Raw genomic sequence first — 17,982 nt, forward strand, 5'->3', positions numbered from 1 at the left:
CTTTGTAACAAAAGATTGGTTGGGCGACGATAAGGCAGACAAGAGAAGAGCCCATCTCTTGACCAGCTGTAGCTTGAAAACATACGCCTTAATGAAGGAGCTGCTGGCACCCAAGAAACCAGCAAGCAAGTCGTTTGAAGAATTGAGCACACTGGTGAGAGACCACCTGAAGCCAGCGAGCAGCCTACACATGGCCAGACACAGGTTCTACAACTACAGACGCTGTGTGGGCCAGAGCATACCCGACTTTGTGGCGGAACTTCGGAGGCTGGCTAGTTTATGTGAGTTCTCTGATGACCTAAGGAGAGAAGTACTGAGAGACTTTTTTATTGAAGGAATAGGCCACGCAGGCATATTCTGAAAGCTCATAGAGACCAAGAGCTTGACCCTAGAGGCAGCAGCACTGGTCGCACAGACATTCTTGGCAGGAGAAGAAGAAACAAGGTTGATCTATACTGCGGGTACGACAACTAACGAAACATTGGAACGAAATTTGAGGGGGAGGTGGAATGAGATAGGGGACAAAGTGTTTATGCTAAACTATGGCAGGGGTCCCAAATGGCTTGCAGGGACAGTAACAGGCAAGGAAGGAAACAGGCTACTGTTGTACAAATGGACAATGGCCAAACCTGCCGGAGGCATGTAGACCAAGTAAAAAGCAGATTCACCAACAACACTGCAGAACCAGAGGCAGACTACAATGTGGAACTCACACCACACCTGGTGGACAGACAGAGGGAACAACCTGAGGAAAGGGCAATCTCAACAGACAGCCCAGGCGAGATACCAATAATCATACTGAACGAAACAGACAGCCCGGGCGAGATACCAGCAATCACACCGAAAGAAAAACAGGCACCAAGCCAAACAACTGAACCACAACTAAGATGCTCCACGCGAGAGCGTAGACCACCTGAGAGACTGAATCTATAAAGACAATAAGACCTTGGGGGAGGGTGATGTCATGTATCTCACACTACTGTACAGAACTGTATTTTGCCATGCTATACATGACTGTAACTAGATATGACCTGTAACCACAAGCATACCTTACCACCATGAGTGCACTTGCAGGAGACACTGCATACCTGTTCCACACAGGTATATAAAGGCAGGTCTCAGGCAAGTGTGGCATTCCAGAGCTGTGAAATAAAGGTGCAGGTCCTGAGTGACCTTGACTTCAGCATGTGCCTCGTGTAAGTCTGCACCTCAGGGTCAGGACTTTACAGGGGTACTTTTACTTTTATTTCTCCTTGAAGCCATTTGTTTCAGTAGCAAAAGATTTATACCGCAAAAACTGGTCTTCCCATTAAAGGGCCGACAGCAGCTGTTTAACAGTCGCTGTCCGGCCAAAGTTTGTGACATCCATCATACAGTCCACCTGACCATGCGTATAGGAGTTATTTTAATGAAGGGGAGGGATTTACCTCGCAAAATTTGTTGATGCCAGTCCTCTTCGCTGCTGGCATGAATGTACTGGTACACAGATGGGTGCAATCTGCTTTTGTGAGTCTCGCAAAATTAAGAGTTCTATATTCAACCTTGATTATTATCCTTTATACTGTGCTCACTCTTCACTTGTTGAACCCTCCATTTTGGCTTTGATGTGCTGTCTCTTAATCATTTAGCAAATCTGAGGTGTGAGATTTTAAGTAGTCAGTGAGCTACGAGTTTTGAGCAGAGCCGAATGCTCATCAGCAATTTAGAGCATCTATAAAATACTGCGAGACGCAATTACTAGCTGAAGGAAAATTAATCATGAAAGTAATTGTCATATTTTATAGGTCTTCCGGTGCCCTTTTTTCTCCCCAGTTTTGTCCTTGCTTCTGAGCCTGGTGACTCGTGCTAGGATACAGTAGCCAGTGGCTATTCTTCATGTGGGAGCCTTCACACTGAGTGTTGCCAAGTTATTCAAGTATGATAGTGTCACAGTCAAATCCTCAACCAACATTTGGACACATGCCTTCAAACTGGATAATAATCAGCAGAGGGAATCATGGCTGATTTTTCCTGACTTTAGTTTGGCAATGCCAATTATAATAAACACTTAATTGCCCTGCCTCCCCAGATCCTCAACTAAAAGCATGCAAACAAGACTTCAACTTGTATTTAACTGGCCTGTGTGGCTCAGTACCTTTATCCAGTGAGCTATCAGAGGACTCTAGTGCATTTTCAGTGAAGGAGCGGCTTATGCAGATATAACCCTCTTTATGTAGTTGTACATAACTACAAAAGCATGGCCTGTTATTGATGACAACACATCAAGAAGTTAATGACTCAGCTTTGTGATATCTTGGGAAAACAGAAGCTTAGCAGTCAGTATGCTTCAGTCGATCAACGCAGTCTTACTCCATAATTAATAATTGTCATCATCATCATCATAGACAGTCCCTTGAAATCAAGGAAGACTTGCTTCCACTCTAAAAGTGAGTTCTCAGGTGACTGAACAGTCCAATACAGGAATTAAGTCTCTGTCACAGGTGGGACAGACAATTGTTGAAGGAAAGGGTGGATGGGGAGTCTGGTTTGCCGCATGCTCCTTCCACTGTCTGCGCTTGCTTTCTGCATGCTCTCGGCAACGAGACTCGAGGTACTCAACGCCCACCTGCTCTTCCTCCACTTAAGGCAGTCTTGGCCCAGGGATTCCCAGGTGCCGGTGGGGATGTTGCACTTTATCAAGGAGGCTTTGAGTGTGTCCTTTAAACGTTTCCTCTGCCCACCTGGGGCTCGCTTGCTGTATAGGAGTTCCGAGTAGAGTCCTTGCTTTGGGAGTCTCGTGTCGGGCATGCAGACGATATGGCCTGCCCAATGGAGCTGGGGGTGTTGGCCTGATTGAGAACACTGATGTTGGTGCGTTTTGCAGGCTCTTGTGGAGGCAGTGTTGGTGGTACTTCTCCAGTGTAATTAATAGCAATGTGTTATAAACAGATTGCTGTTATCACGCCAGAGTCTTCTGAAGCTCGAATGTACTGTGAGATTGTCTGTCTGATACTTTTCATGGATGGATCAGAATTTCCTCCAATTGAAAGTTAAGAATACTGATGCCATTGTTTTTGGAATATGCCAAAGAACTCTGCATCTTTGCTATTTATTGGCTCTTGTCCCCTCTCTAGCTATTTGCTCAGGACGAACCAGGCTGTATGAAACCTCTGCATTCTGTTTGAGTTATGGCTGAGCTCCAAATGCCAAATCTTCTCAGCCACCAAGGCTGCTTATTTCCACCTCTGCAACATTGCTCACCTCCATGCACTGCTGAGGTAACCCTAATCCATGCCTTTGTCAATGCGAGGCTCAATTTACCCATTGCCTTCTTTGCCAGCCTGCTGACATAAGAACATAAGAAATAGGAGCAGGAGTAGACCATACGGCCCCTCGAACCTGCTCCGCCATTTAATAAGATCATGGCTGATCTGATCATGGACTCAGCTCCACTTCCCCGCCCGCTCCCCATAACCCCTTATCCCCTTATCGTTTAAGAAACTGTCTATTTCTGTCTTAAATTTATTCAATGTCCCAGCTTCCACAGCTCTCGGAGGCAGTGAATTCCACAGATTAACAACCCTCTGAGAGAAGAAATTTCTCCTCATCTCAGTTTTAAATGGGTGACTCCTGATTATAAGATTATGCCCTCTAGTTCTAGTCTCCCCCATCAGTGGAAACATCCTCTCTGCATCCACCTTGTCAAGCCCCCTCATAATCTTATACGTTTCGATAAGATCACCTCTCATTCTTCTGAATTCTTCTGACCTCTGACCTTCACAAACTCTGAATCTGTCAAAACTTCATCATCCATACCCTGTCGCACCTTAAGTACTAGCAGCTCATACGGCTCGTAACCTACACTCTCCCTGACCTACACTGGCTCCCTGCACCCACCCGCTGCCCCGCCCCCCTCCCCCTCCCCCACAGATCAAACTGAAATTCCTCCTCCACATCTACAAACGACATCACAATCTTGCTCCAACTTTCTTCTGCAACCTTCTTCCGCTGATTCTGGCCTCCTGTGCACCTCTCCTTCTTTCACCAGCTTTCAGTTATCTGCGCCCTACTTTCTGGTGCTGTATCCCTGGATCCCTTTGGCACCTTCTAAAGCCTTTTCAAAACCAATTTCGTTGATCAAGGTTTTGTTCATCTCTCCTAAACTACTCCCAAAAGCTCAGCATCTCCTTCTCTCCTTTGCGAAGCACCGACAGGCATCTTTCTATGTTAAAGATACTATTTAAATGCAAGTTGTTGAAACATTTCTACACCTTGCATTAACAATACTGAGCATTTTTTCTTTATTCAGTTTTTGTCTCTCTTTGTAAGGTTGTTGCTCAATAGCATTTTCTTGCTTCCCATGCCATCTCTGGCTAAGAAGGTGGGTAACTGTCCTGGCCGCAGAGCTCTGTCAAAGCTGTTCTACAAATGCTGCTCTTAAACTGACCGTTAGTAGGCAAAAGGGAACAATCTGGTGGCTCTGTAGTGTTCCTGCCTGGCTGTGTGTAGAAATCTGTCCTATTCTTATTGCCTACTAACAGTGGTTTGTTTAAGATTGGGCATATGACATGTGCGGCATCAGAACTCTACGCCACGTGCTCCACCACTCCAATATACTGCTTTATGTACCACACAGTTGAAAGCACATTTTATTTTTATTTTTGCTACCAATCGTCACCTTTTTCTCAGTAATATTTGCTAAAAACAATAACAAGAGGTTCATTACAACACAGGGGGTGCAGGTTTTTTTTGTATCTGAATATTGAACTTAGGGAGCTGATAACATGACCCCCGCTGTTCCTAATACCATTGATGCTCTCTGTGCATGGGCAGAAACCAGCTGACCTTACCCGATAACACAAAATCAGCTTATTTGAATACTCTTTGACAAATTGGGCGGATCGCTCGTGATGTACCCAGAACACCAGGGCCAGAATTTCGTGTGGCAGCAGCCAGTGAAGGGCTACTGGCTGCTCGCTTAGTGCCAGGAGAACTTTGACCTCTCCTTCAGTGCCCATTCCAAATGCATGTCACGAGGGTGGAGCATTGCTCAGGCACCCCAGTTGCATTGTGAGATTTTTTTCGAGGCCTCGTGAGCTTGTGTTCAGGGCCTCAATGTTTTTTATGCTGCTTGCCTGCCCTGGGCAAGTTGTGCACCTTGGGCGTGTTGCAGGCCTCAGGCCTCAGCAGTTGGTCATAGAGGGAATGGGTGCCCGACGAGCTTCAGCCCATTGGACATGTGTACGGTAGCATAGTGGTTTTGTTACTGGAACAGTAATCCAGAGGCCTGGACTAATGATCCGGAGACATGAGTTCAGAATCCCACCATGGCAGTTTTGGAATTTGAAATCAGTTGATTAAATAAATCTGGAATAAAATGCTAGTAGCAATAATGGTGACCATGAAATCTGTAATAAAAAAAGGGAATATCAGTAATGCTAAACATGAAACTACCGGATTGTCATAAAAACCCATCTGGTTAGGGAGGGAAATCTGCTACCGTTACCTAGTTTGGCCTATATGTGACTCCAGACCCACAGCAATGTGGTTGACACTTAACTGCCCTCTGAAAGGGCCTAGCAAGCCATATATCAACGGGCAATTAGGGATAAATACAGCCACATTCTGTGAATGAATTAAAAAAATCAGATTATTGATGTCATAATTGTGTAAAGGCAAAATTAATCAAAGTGATTATCTGCACGAACATTTTTGTGTCCTTCTGCGCGTGCGCACAGTCGGCCCCGCCCCTCCTTGCGCATGCGCACCCCATCCCCTTCTGCACTGCGGTCCTGCCGTGCATGCGCAGTAACTCACAGTTGCGGCTGCAGTGCAGCATGGGCCCCGCTTTCCTCCGCTTCATGGATCAAGGCCCGGGAGAAGATTGGATCAAGAGGGGAGAGAGAAGGGATTGGAGAAAGAGAGGGGGAGAGAGCGAGGGATCGGAGAGAGAGAGTGAGAGGGGGAGAGAGAAAATAGGAGAGAGAAAGAGAGTTTGGAGAGAAGAAGGAGGGGAGAGGGGGGAGAGAGAGAGAGAGAGAGAGAGAAAGAGAGGGATCAGAGAGAGAGGGGGGAATTTGGGGGGAGAGAGTGGAGGTCAGGAACCTAGTGGGGTGGGTAAAGAGGAACTCCAGAAATCACGATACTTGTCACTATTCACTTCATATCCAATGTTGTTATACTATATAATAGTTATGATATTTGTTGTATCAAAAGGTAAAATAAACCCTGATTATCATTTGTGGTGTAATTTTCTGGTGCAAAATCACATGGCCTAGTCAAACAGTAGATAAGTATATAGAAGTACAGAAGTTCAGAAGCAAGTAAAAAAGAAATGAAAAAATATAGATTAATCACCATTAAAAGATGTCTTTTAACTTTCCACATATTGTAAGCAGCAGCAGACTCTGACTGCATTCCACGGTGATAACACAAACAGAGCTCTCATGGCTTATGCTGCCTTGGGTATATTAATGCCTTGCTCAACATTGCAACTGTGTGCTATCCTACATATATGTGACAAAATTCAAGTTGTATGAGCTCAAATGGACTCAAAAGAACTGCCAAATAATTTGCTATCACAAATATAAAGAAAATGTGCGGAAAAACTCATGGAGGCCGGGCGAAAATAAAAAATGGCACCACGCACCTCCCCTTTAACTTTCACCCCGGGAACAGAGTGCGGCCCGGTTCGCGATCCATGAGGCTGGTGCTGACAATGCCCACGGCAGCCTCATGGGGCACTGCCCAATTTCTGCCGCAGGGCGAAAACGGGTCGCTGCGCACGGCAATACCTTCATCGGGCTCGGGGCGCTACTGGTTTTGTGCCTCCGCTAACTCCCGTACAATTTTTGGGGACCCTGTAGTGCCCTCCCCACCCCCGCACCCCCCGGAAACAACACATTTGTGTCCCGTTAGCGCTCTCCTGGAGGCGCTAACGGGAGGTGCATATCATGCCAATTTCGCCCCCTTTGCGTTCTTGGACAGATTTGTGTGAACCTTTGGAAGTGGCTCAGTGAGCTGCAGTGAATGGTGAGACATAAGGGTACCTCCCGCAATGGTGATGAGTGTGAAAGGAATGGCTTGGGCATTGTAAGGATGCTTTATGGTGTTGGTGTGGGGTGATGCCAACCTGCCGCATCATGTAAAGTAAATCTGGCCATAGTGAGGCCATCCCTGGCCTCCTGAGCAGCAATATGGTCTGGTGCTGATGCCCTCTGTCCTATGCAGCATCTGGTAATTGTGGAGAAGGTTGGTAGCATCATTGTTGGTGCTACTGGTGTGCCTGGTGCTGCTGGTGTTGGGGCTGATTGTGGTGGGATTCTGAGGACCAAGGTGAGACAGTATAAAGGGCACCCATGCTGATGGAATAGATGGCAGGTGCAGTAGAGATGACAGAAGCGATCTGTCAATGGTGAGAGAGGTAATGAGGTCAGACTGGATGGAGACTTGTGTAAAGACTTGCAGAATTCTGAATCTGTAGTAGAAATGCAGTAAGGAAGAGTTTGTGGCTGAGGGAAGATATCTCTGTAAGGTGGGAGCTTTTACTGTACATTTGAAGCTGTCAACTCAACAGCTGATTCAATGGCCACTGAACTTGGCCTTTACTGCAAAGGGGATGGAGTATAAAAGCAGGGAAGTTTTGCTACAGTTGTACAGAATATTGGTGAGGCCACACCTGGAATACTGCGTGCAGTTTTGGTTTCCATATTTACGAAAGGATATACTTGCTTTGGAGACAGTCCGGAGAAGGTTCACAAGGTTGATTCCGGAGATAAGGGGGTTGACTTATGAGGAAAGGTTGAGTAGGTTGGGCCTCTACTCATTGGAATTCAGAAGAATGAGAGGTGATCTTATCGAAACGTAAAAGATTATGAGGGGGCTTGACAAGGTGGATGCAGAAAGGATGTTTCCACTGATGGGGGAGACTAGAACTAGAGGGCACCATCTTAGAATAAGGGGCCTCCCATTTAAAACTGAAATGAGGAGACATTTTTTCTTTCAGGGTTGTGGATCTGTGGAATTCACTGCTTCAGAGAGCTGTGGAAGCTGGGACATTGAATAAATTTAAGACTGAAATAGACAGTTTCTTAAACGATAAGGGAATAAGGGGTTATGGAGAACGGGCAGGGAAGTGGATCCGAGTTCATGATTGGATCAGCCATGATCTTATTAAATGGCGGAACAGGCTCGAGGGGCTGTATGGCCTACTCCTGCTCCTATTTCTTATGTTCTTATATTCTAACTCCCACCTCACCTTGACAAACGTGCTGTCAAATGCAGGTGGTGAGCTGAAAATCATTCTTAAGTGGCTCTAAACAAACTTGAATTAGGTCTCTTGCTGTGAACCCACCGCTGAATGTCGGGTCTGCTCGGCGCAGACAGACCCGACACCGAAAGGCGCGTGGCAGCGGGGTCCTGGCCCGCTGGGGAAAGAAAAACGTTCTCACAGGATCCGCCACTGATCGTGCCCGCTGACCCCCCCCCCCCCCCCCCCCGGAATATCCAGCCCCATGTGTTTATCGAGCCGGTTTTAAAATGTTCTGGCATATTCTATAGGTAGAATAGAGCTCCTAAGGTCAAGCAGTTGGTGGTCTATGATGTTAGAAGCCATCACTTGGTCAGTGGCTCACTGGGCTGTCAAAAGCAGCTGAACTCTTTCAGCTTCACAGCTCCAGCATTGACAATGGAAAAGGCGTTAAGGGCAGGTTGCTCTGTCTTATTTGCTATACAGGCTTTGGTAAAGCTAATTTATCATTGATCGAAAGGACCATATAGTTAGCAGACTAATCATTTTGTTCAACCTTATATCTTTAGCTATAGTAATTTGAAATATATTCTTAAATGTAATTGTGGATAACATTTTAAAGAGATAAATCATTCAATTTTGTTGTTAAGGTATTTTGTATCTGTTTTCATTTAGATATTACATATGTTTATGTGTTGTTTTATTGAAATTAGATGCACACCAAGATGAATATTTATTAGATTTTTATAAACTATAATGCAAACAATTATTTATCATTGCGGACTTTTAATTGCAGGTATCTTCATCTGTGCATCATATGGCTGCAGTCCTCTTTAAGGGCAGGATTTTAAGTGGCTGCTAGTATGAAAGTGACTGTCTGTGATCAGGCTTTCTCTTGGCTTCTTTGTATTGATTAAGAGCAATGTCTGGATTTCTTAGATTGTTTCCCAATAATGTTAATTGCCTGCTAATATGGGTCAATAGGCAAGAGTTTGTGTGTGGCCTGTGCCAAGCTCTGCAGAGACTCCCAAAGCCTGGGAAGCAAATCAAGCTGCTTCCTCCAATATATGTCCATAAATCACACCACTACCTGGTCTACAGCACCATTATTTTTCAGTATTAAGTGGCAGCGGCGCTAAGAGTAACTTAAATACATCAAATTCACAATCGTAGTTGATTATAATGGGGGCAGTGCTCTGATAATTACCGTCTAGCTGTTTCTGGTGAGAGGTAACAATGGTAATAAAAGTCCCAGAAAATTATGGTGTGATGTAAGTAATGGCATAAGCCACTTGCGCCATAAATTCTTGGAACTTCTGCGTTAGAATAATGGCATGCGTTGTTGGTGCATCATTACTATGGCGCAATTTTCAGCCAATTCCAGGCAAATGAAAATCTCAAAACGAGGAATGTGGATGTCAATGGACTAATTTGTAGCTGGTTTATTTAGCATACCAGGACACATATTTTCTCAGTTCCAATAGTTAGCTTTTCTTTAACATTGCTCATTTTTCTTGTTTGAATTCCCAACTTTGCAGATCTAGAGGCCATCAGACGACCAAGCTCCCCATTAGTTGATATCAAACCTATTGAGTTTTGGGCAATAGGATCTAAGAAAGAAATAGTTCAACCAAAGGTATTCCGAAAACCCTACATGCCTGAGGACTATTTCCGAAAATTCGAGCCAAGGCTCTACTCTGTTGATTCGAGCAGTGATGATGTCGACTCTTTGACTGACGAAGAGATTCTGTCCAAATATCAGCTTGGCATGCTCCATTTCAGCACTCAGTTTGATCTCCTGCATAATTACTTGATAGTGCGAGTGATTGAAGCCAGGGATCTCCCTCCTCCGATCTCGTATGATGGATCCAGACAAGATATGGCTCATTCAAATCCGTACGTTAAGATGTGTCTCTTACCAGATCAGAAGAACTCAAGGCAAACAGGTGTTAAACGCAAAACCCAGAACCCGGTTTTTGAGGAGCGATATACATTTGAAATCCCATTCTTAGAAGCTCAGAGAAGGACTCTCCTTTTATCGGTTGTTGACTTTGATAAATTTTCACGTCATTGTGTCATTGGAAAAGTTGCAATGTCCTTAAATGAAGTTGACCTTGTAAAAGGTGGGCATTGGTGGAAAGCACTAATTCCAAGCTCGCAGGTAAAATATGAATTAGATTCTATGGCTTTGATTTCCGTTTGAGTTTCAATGTATTTCCTGTCATTGGCACTTTAGTACCATTGGAGACCAGGGACACCTCTGCATCCCTGGTGTCCAGTGTTGCTATAGGCAGCAGAGGGGGAATATAAAGTTACATCTCTTGAAGGGAGTTGAATTGATTTTGATTGATTGGTTTAACTCCCCAACGCCATGAGTATGAAAAATGTAAAATTAATTTTCCCCCTCTTCAGCTGTCTCAGAGTCCACTGGCCACGCAATGCTGTGTCTAGCCTCTGAGTCTCACTGCAACCATTCTCCGACTGTTCCCAGGCAGACTCCTGGGCAGAATCTAGAAGTTACCAAAATTATTTAAATTAACCTGTTCTCACTTGGCTGGTGCGAGGGTCACATCCTTATGGCGCCAGAAGCCCCGCTGCACCACGTAATGGCTGAGCAGAAGACCAGGCTTACATGTGGTTATTTATAGTGTAACATCCTCTAACAGATGGTGAGCTTCTTTATCTCTCACTGTGAGGCTATGACGAATGATATTGATAAAACAGTTCACTGTGGAAATCACCAATATTTTATTCAATTTGTTACTTTAAGGCGATTTTTGAAATATGTGATACTTGAAATTATGCTTCAAGTATGTATTTGATATTGCATTTAAGAGTAGAATAATGCACTTGTGTCTAATAATGATACTTGATACACAAGAAATGAGTTTCCATTCTTCCAATTAGTCATTACTGGGCATGACCGTGTAGTTGTTATGCTGTTGGACTAGCAAACCAAATATTTAGATCTTAAATCACAACAGGGCGAACTGGGAAAGCAACTTCAATCAATCTTGTCAGTTGTGGGCTAGCAGCAAAACAAATCACTGAGAAAATTGCGGTTACATCATAAAAATCTACCTTGGTTCACAATGTCCTTCAAGGACAGGAACCCGGCATCCTTGCCTGGCTTGGCCTACATGCGACTTTAGTCCCCCACTATGTGGCTAACACATCATTGTAAAAATAAAGCTGCATCATAGATACATTTAAGGGGAATCTAGACAAACACACAAGGGAGAAAGGAATATAAAGATATGCTGATAGAGTTAGATGAAGAGGGTTGGGAGGAGGCTTCTGTGGAGCATATACACCAGCATGGACCAGTTGGGCCAAATATCCTAAAAACAACTCTTGATCCCTCTGTCCTTGCAAACTATTGCCCCATCTCCAACCTCCCTTTACTCTCCAAAGTCCTTGAACCATGTTGTCGTCTCCAAAATCCGTGCCCACTTTTCCCGCAGCTCCATGTTTGAACCTCTCCAATCGGGTTTTCGCCCCTGCTACGGCACTGATCAAAGTCACAAATGACATCCTATGTGACTGTGGTAGACTAAGCCTCCTCATCCGGCTTGACCTATCATGCAGTCTTTGGCACAGTTGACTACACCATGTCCCTACAATGTCTCTCCTCCGTCATCCAGCTCGGTGGGACTGCTCTTGCCTGGTTTCATTCTTATTTCTCCATTCATAGCCAGAGAATCACATGCATTGCCTTTTCTTCCCGCTCCTGCAAAGTTACCTCTGGAGTCCCCCAAGGATCTATCCTTGACCCCCTCCTATTTCTTATGTACATGTTGCCCCTTGGTGACATCATCTGAAAACACATCAGGTTCCACATGTATGCAGATGACACCCAGCTCTACCTGACCAACACCTCTCTTGTCCTCTCCACTCTGAATTGTTACACTGCTTATCCAACATTCAGTTCTGGATGAGCAGAAATTTCCTCCAACTAAATATTGGGAAGACCGAAGCCAGTGTCTTTGGTCCCCATCACAAACTCCGTTCCCCAGCCACTGACTCCATCCCTCTCACTGTCTGAAGCTCAAACAGGCTATTCACAATCTTGGTGTTGTATTTGACCCTGAGATGAACTTCTAACCACACATCGGCTCCATCACCACGATCACCTACTTGGACCTCCATAACATCACCCATCATCACCCCTGCCTCAGCTCATCTACTGCTGAAACCTTCACCTATGCCGTTGTTATCTCTAACTTGACTATTCCAATTCTCTCCTGGCCAACCTCCCATGTTTCATCCTCCATAAACTTGAACTCATCCACAGCTCTGCTGACAAACTCGCACCAAGTCCCGTTTATCTATCAACCTGTGCTCGCTGACCTATATCAGCTCCAGGTCCAGCAATGCCTCGATTTTAAAATTCTTAACCTGATTTTCAATCCCTCCATGGCCTCGCCTCTCCCTATCTCTGTAACCTCCTCCAGCCACATGACCTTCCGTGATCTCTGCGCTCCTCCGGCTCTGGCCTCTTGCACACTCCCGATTTTAAATGCTCCACCATTTGCAGCCCTGCCTTCTACTGCCTTGGCCCTAGGCTCTGGAATTCCCTTCATAAGTCGCTCTGTCTCGTTACCTCCCTCTTCTTCTTTAAGACCCTCCTTAAAACTTATCCCTTTCACAAAGCTTTTGGTCACCTGTCCTAATATCTCCTTATGTGGCTTGGTGTCAGATTTTGTTTGATAACACTCCTGTAAAGCAACTTAGGCTGTTTTACTTTGTTAAAGGCGCTATATAAATGCAAGTTGTAGATTCTATGTAAAAACAATCACTGAAGAAGGCTCACCACCATCTTCACTGGGAAACTCAAGGTGGACAATAAATTCAGCCTCATCATCACCCACATCCCAAAAACATAAAGTACAGCAGAGAGGACTTCCACTATGAAGGGACACAACCCTGACCCCAGCCATGGTTCTTGGATTCTGCCAATTAAATCATTGTGGGAGCAGGTGGAGAATGGCTTGCAGTGCCTACTGCATTGCTGTGAAGCCTGCGGCCTCTTGGGCTGCCAGTGACCTTCGGCTCCTATATCTTTCAGAAAGATAGCTGTTCATGCATGACAGTTCATTTATGTGGAACTGCAGCTAAATATTGGGAAGAACGAACTCCATAGTGGGATACAAAACACGGCAAATGTTACGACATTTTAAGAAAAATATTCAAGTACAACAAAATCCCTGTAAAAGAAAATTCAGCTCACTCAAAGAAACCTGAGATGGTTGCGAGCCTGACCATTTCATCGATTGCAAACCTGTGCTGCTGAGATTCTGAAATAAAGAAAAAACTCTTACAAAGCAGCAGTCAGGCTAGCAGTTCCGTGAGGAGCTGAAGATCCGCCGCCTTATTGCCAGATAGAATGTTATGCCAGAAACCTTGCAAGTGACTTTGATTCCAACAGGAACATATTCCTTGTCACATATGAATATGCAAGCGAGTGAATATGTGGCTGCAAATAACAAAAATCTGTCAATGCAAATGCTTTATATCCTAAATATGAAACCAAGCTGTTCCTAGGCATGAGTGTATGCTTATTTATTAAATCCATTCATGCAACTGTTCTGTATTCTAATTTAACACTGTTTTCTTATAGAATGAAGTTGAACTAGGGGAACTATTGATTTCTCTTAATTATTTGCCAAGTGCAGGAAGACTAAATGTGGATATTATTAGGGCCAAACAACTCCTTCAGACAGACATGTGCCAAGGATCAGGTAAAGAAGAGTTATATTAATATTTAATGGTGCCTGTTGTATAATAAACTGGTAAGGATTTGGTATTTAAGTCTGTTGTAAAGCAGGTAATACACATAAAGCAAGTTATCACTTAGAGCTGATTATATGTTTCATGTGAGACATTATGGGTTATAACTATGTTAACCTTGTTCTGCATTTCTGAAAACTTTGATAGATCCATTTGTTAAAGTTCAACTGGTGCATGGATTAAAACTGGTAAAAACAAAAAAAACATCTTGCATGAAGGGCACCATAGACCCATTCTACAATGAATCCTTCAGTTTCAAAGTTCCATCAGAAGAATTGGAAGATATCAGCTTAGTTTTTACAGGTAAGACCGCTCATACTCATCTTTGATTGTCAGTTAATTAATATTCAATGAGAATCACTAATTGCATTTTTAAGCAGAGAATGAGAGAAAACTGAAATATATAATATATATATATTTAAATAATATATATCCAACTAATTAGTTTTATTTAGTGAAGAAATTAAATTCTTTAATAAGCCGTGGCAGACTATTCTGAATATTCTACCATGGAGGGCATTGCGCTTGAGCCCATGTATAGGGGCATCCATACATGTATGTTTTTCAGCAGGAGTATGACTGGATAACAATCAGGTGCAGGAATCATGCTTTAGTTATCTCCTTTCTAACTCAGGGGTGCTGCCGTCAATTGCAGCTGACAATTGCTGCCCAAGCTAAGATCAGCTAACACAGTGCAAACCAGGAACAGAGCTTGTGACCTTCTTGTCCATATAGATTAGTGCTACATTGGGTAATACCTTTACCTGAATGAGCCTTCCTATTATCATTTGAAAAGGAATGCAATTTTATCTATTGAAATATAAGCATAAAATGTGAAAAATTGGAAAGCAATATATTATAGTATATTATTATTCGATACCATGTTGCTTCTCATGCACATGCATTATGTTTACTGTATTTTATTTTGATTTGGTGCTTTTGTAAGTGGTAAAATACATTTAAAAACAAAATCAGAACAAGTATAATTTTGTATTTTAGAAGGACTGAATATCTCATCGGCAAATAGCGGCTAATTAATAGTTTCTATGTGAAATACAAAAACAATGTTTTGACAGATGACAGCTAACATTTATAAATTTGCTTACTGGTGCAAGTTTTTCAACAAAAGCATCTGTGAATCAACAATGCAAATCATGCCTTCAGACCCTATTATTTCCTTGCCAAAACAACAGTAACTAAATTATGTTTCATATCCTCTCCACTTTTCCTGACTGCCTCAACGCACCCGGCTGATTAGCAGCATTTTCACTGGTTAAGTAAGTCGCTAATGTTGCCAACAGGGGAGCATAGCAAGGCTGGGAACGAGTTTCCGGTGTTACCTATCAAGTTGACTTAACAGAAGAATCATCTGTGTAAACTGCTCACTTTGTGAACAACCAGGAATGCAGAATTAGCTGCCATGCTGGACTTTACTTGGTGCTCAGCTGTGATAATCACAATCTACCACTTTAGTAAGTGGGGAATTATCCTGTTGACTTTTTAATAAGGGGGAAAAAAACTGACTGGTAATCCAGATGTGTTGATTGGAAACTTCAGAAGTATAGCTCACAACATCATTGACACTGAAGAGACCTTCATTACGCGGGTAGTATTGGTCAGGAAGGTAGTAGTTTTTAGCTCTGGAGCCCAAACACATCCATAATCCAGGCCTTGGACAAGAGCATCAGTTGGATGAATGCCATCTCCACAGTATAAAGAACCTAGAAAGAAGTGAAAATGTTCCATGTTGTCAGAAAGACCATAAAACAATAGCCTTCCTTTCCCTGCCTGCCCAGGATGACCACATTCAACCAGTTGAGGGGCAACAAGATCTATTAATTTTAACAGAATCTACAGAGACCTGGGGGTGAATGAAGCCAAATGGGGCTATCTGCCAGTAAGTATGTTTCCCTCCATGTGATGTTGTCTACCACTAACCTAATGGATATTAAACATAGCCTACAAAAAAAGTTAGGAAACATATCTATGATAAAGCTTGCTTTAAATGCAACATTAACTGCCTTTCAGTACCTACAGAGTAGAAATACTTGACTGTGACTTACCACCTCACTGGTGCCTTTCCTATACCTATCCTTTTTTGTCTCTTTACAGAAGAACCTGGGAAGCACCACTTCACCACACACTCTATCAGAAACTATGCATAAATCCAACACAACTATACCAAGCATCAGTGCAGATACAGAGATACTTCCACCAGCACAATTTATTGTACCACCACAGCTGAGCAATCACTAAGCTTGGAAAATGTAGCACCTCCAGCAGTTAGGGTGCATTGGATAAGTCACTGCTCGGTCACAGATATCCCAGACCCATGGCTTAAACAGAGATACGCGGTCAGTCGACTCACCTTCAACAGGAGACTGTTGGAGCATCAGTGCAACATCCAATTTGTTGCAGCCATTTTGCACACTATGATGGACAAATATTTGGGAAACCTCACTGATTCAAGTACTATGCTGTATAGGTGCCTTGCTTCAAAAATTCTCTGATGTGCCTATGTCTAAAAGAGATTGATGTCTTTGTTAAAATTTTAGACAAAGGAGTTTGATGTGATCACACTTAGTGTTGCTATGATAACATAACATTGCATAATTACCAGGCTATGACTGCTAAGGATTAATGATTGTATCTACCACTGTTAAATGAACTCTCTCATGCTGTTGAACTCAGCGGGGGAGAAATTTGGTCGTGCCTCGGTTGTGGCATTAACCCAGGCGGAGCGGTACTTTTAGTGCCTTGTAAAAGTTTGTGCCTCCTGCCCAGAAATTCATGAGAATCAGTCGAAGAGCTGACTGGGGCGATAAATCAGCCATTGCACACCAGAACTGAGGGGAGGCGACAACAAAAGTTTGGTCGGTACATTCAGCAGGCCCATTGCGTATGCGCGGAACTCCGAATCAGATCCCGGGAAAAGCCGAGTCTTAAAGGTGCAGCATAGTAATGCACCCATTAAAGTTTTCAAAATCACTTGTTTTCAACTTATTTGTACTGTTATGTCTGACTGCCGCTGCAAACTCAGGCTCATGCACCGTGCTGTGTGTAAACATTGCACTGACTGTGACCTCCGAGGGATCCCTTTAAGTAACCACCAGGTAACGACTCTGCAAGCCTGTACCAACTATTTTTCCAGACCTTGTTCTTGGCGGGCGTTTAATAAGGTGCATGCACTGAAATTATCGAGTGGGCGTGTTGCACTAGGGCTACATCATGATCAGAGCGATCGTCAGCAGCCAGGCGCTATTGGTTTGCGCCCCCAGTGAGCCTCGAATGAATTTTTGGTCGGGCACTAAAAACTGTGCTCCCGGTCGGTAACCTCTTAGGCTTCCATTAACCCCCCCCTCCCGGCTGCTAACTGAGGCGTTAGACAACCGAAAATCCAGGTCATTATCTTCTGAAGGTCTTTTTATGATCTCATTAGCACTCAGTATTTAAATATGCATATTGTAAATTGTTGGTGCCAATAGATATACATTTCTCAGTAGCGACAAGGAGTAAATTACTGGGTGTAGGAGCACTCATACTTTACATTTTAAAAATGCATGTTTTTAACTTACCATCATTTTGGATCTGTTGCATTTGTGACAGCAATCCATTTTATTATTTATGAAATATTGCATATTGTAGGAAATATATACAAAACCGAGGAGCTTGGAACATGTCACAGATTCAGTGCTAAAGTCTTTGATTCTCTTACAACATCGTCATGTTGGCATAACCAGGTCCTGATTTTTGCTGATCACTAAATTCCAGTTCTGTGTTGGTTGTAATCCTATATTTGGCGTGAGTAAATGCTTGATAAAAAAAGTATTTGTCTAGATCAAACATTGTTCTATTTATTCATGAATCAAAATAGGGCTAGTCAAAAGATTTTGAAAAGAGTTAGTTGGAAATAATAGTTGAAGTATGATGAATGGAAATGTGTTGTGGTTTGAATCGATAGGCTG

General features: G+C 43.4%; 1 protein-coding gene across 1 annotated transcript in view; it reads left to right on the plus strand.

The window, feature by feature from the left end:
* The window catches only part of syt17 (synaptotagmin XVII), a 95,535-nt gene that overhangs the window by 40,816 nt on the left and 36,737 nt on the right, over positions 1 to 17,982 (plus strand). The window contains exons 5-7 of the mRNA XM_070856724.1: positions 9,766 to 10,388; positions 13,848 to 13,968; positions 14,165 to 14,320. Of these exons, the coding sequence (XP_070712825.1) occupies positions 9,766 to 10,388; positions 13,848 to 13,968; positions 14,165 to 14,320 (900 nt within the window). The remainder of the gene's footprint in view (positions 1 to 9,765; positions 10,389 to 13,847; positions 13,969 to 14,164; positions 14,321 to 17,982) is intronic.

This window comes from Pristiophorus japonicus, chromosome 15 (assembly GCF_044704955.1).
Source record: "Pristiophorus japonicus isolate sPriJap1 chromosome 15, sPriJap1.hap1, whole genome shotgun sequence".
NCBI classification, from domain to species: Eukaryota; Metazoa; Chordata; class Chondrichthyes; family Pristiophoridae; genus Pristiophorus; species Pristiophorus japonicus.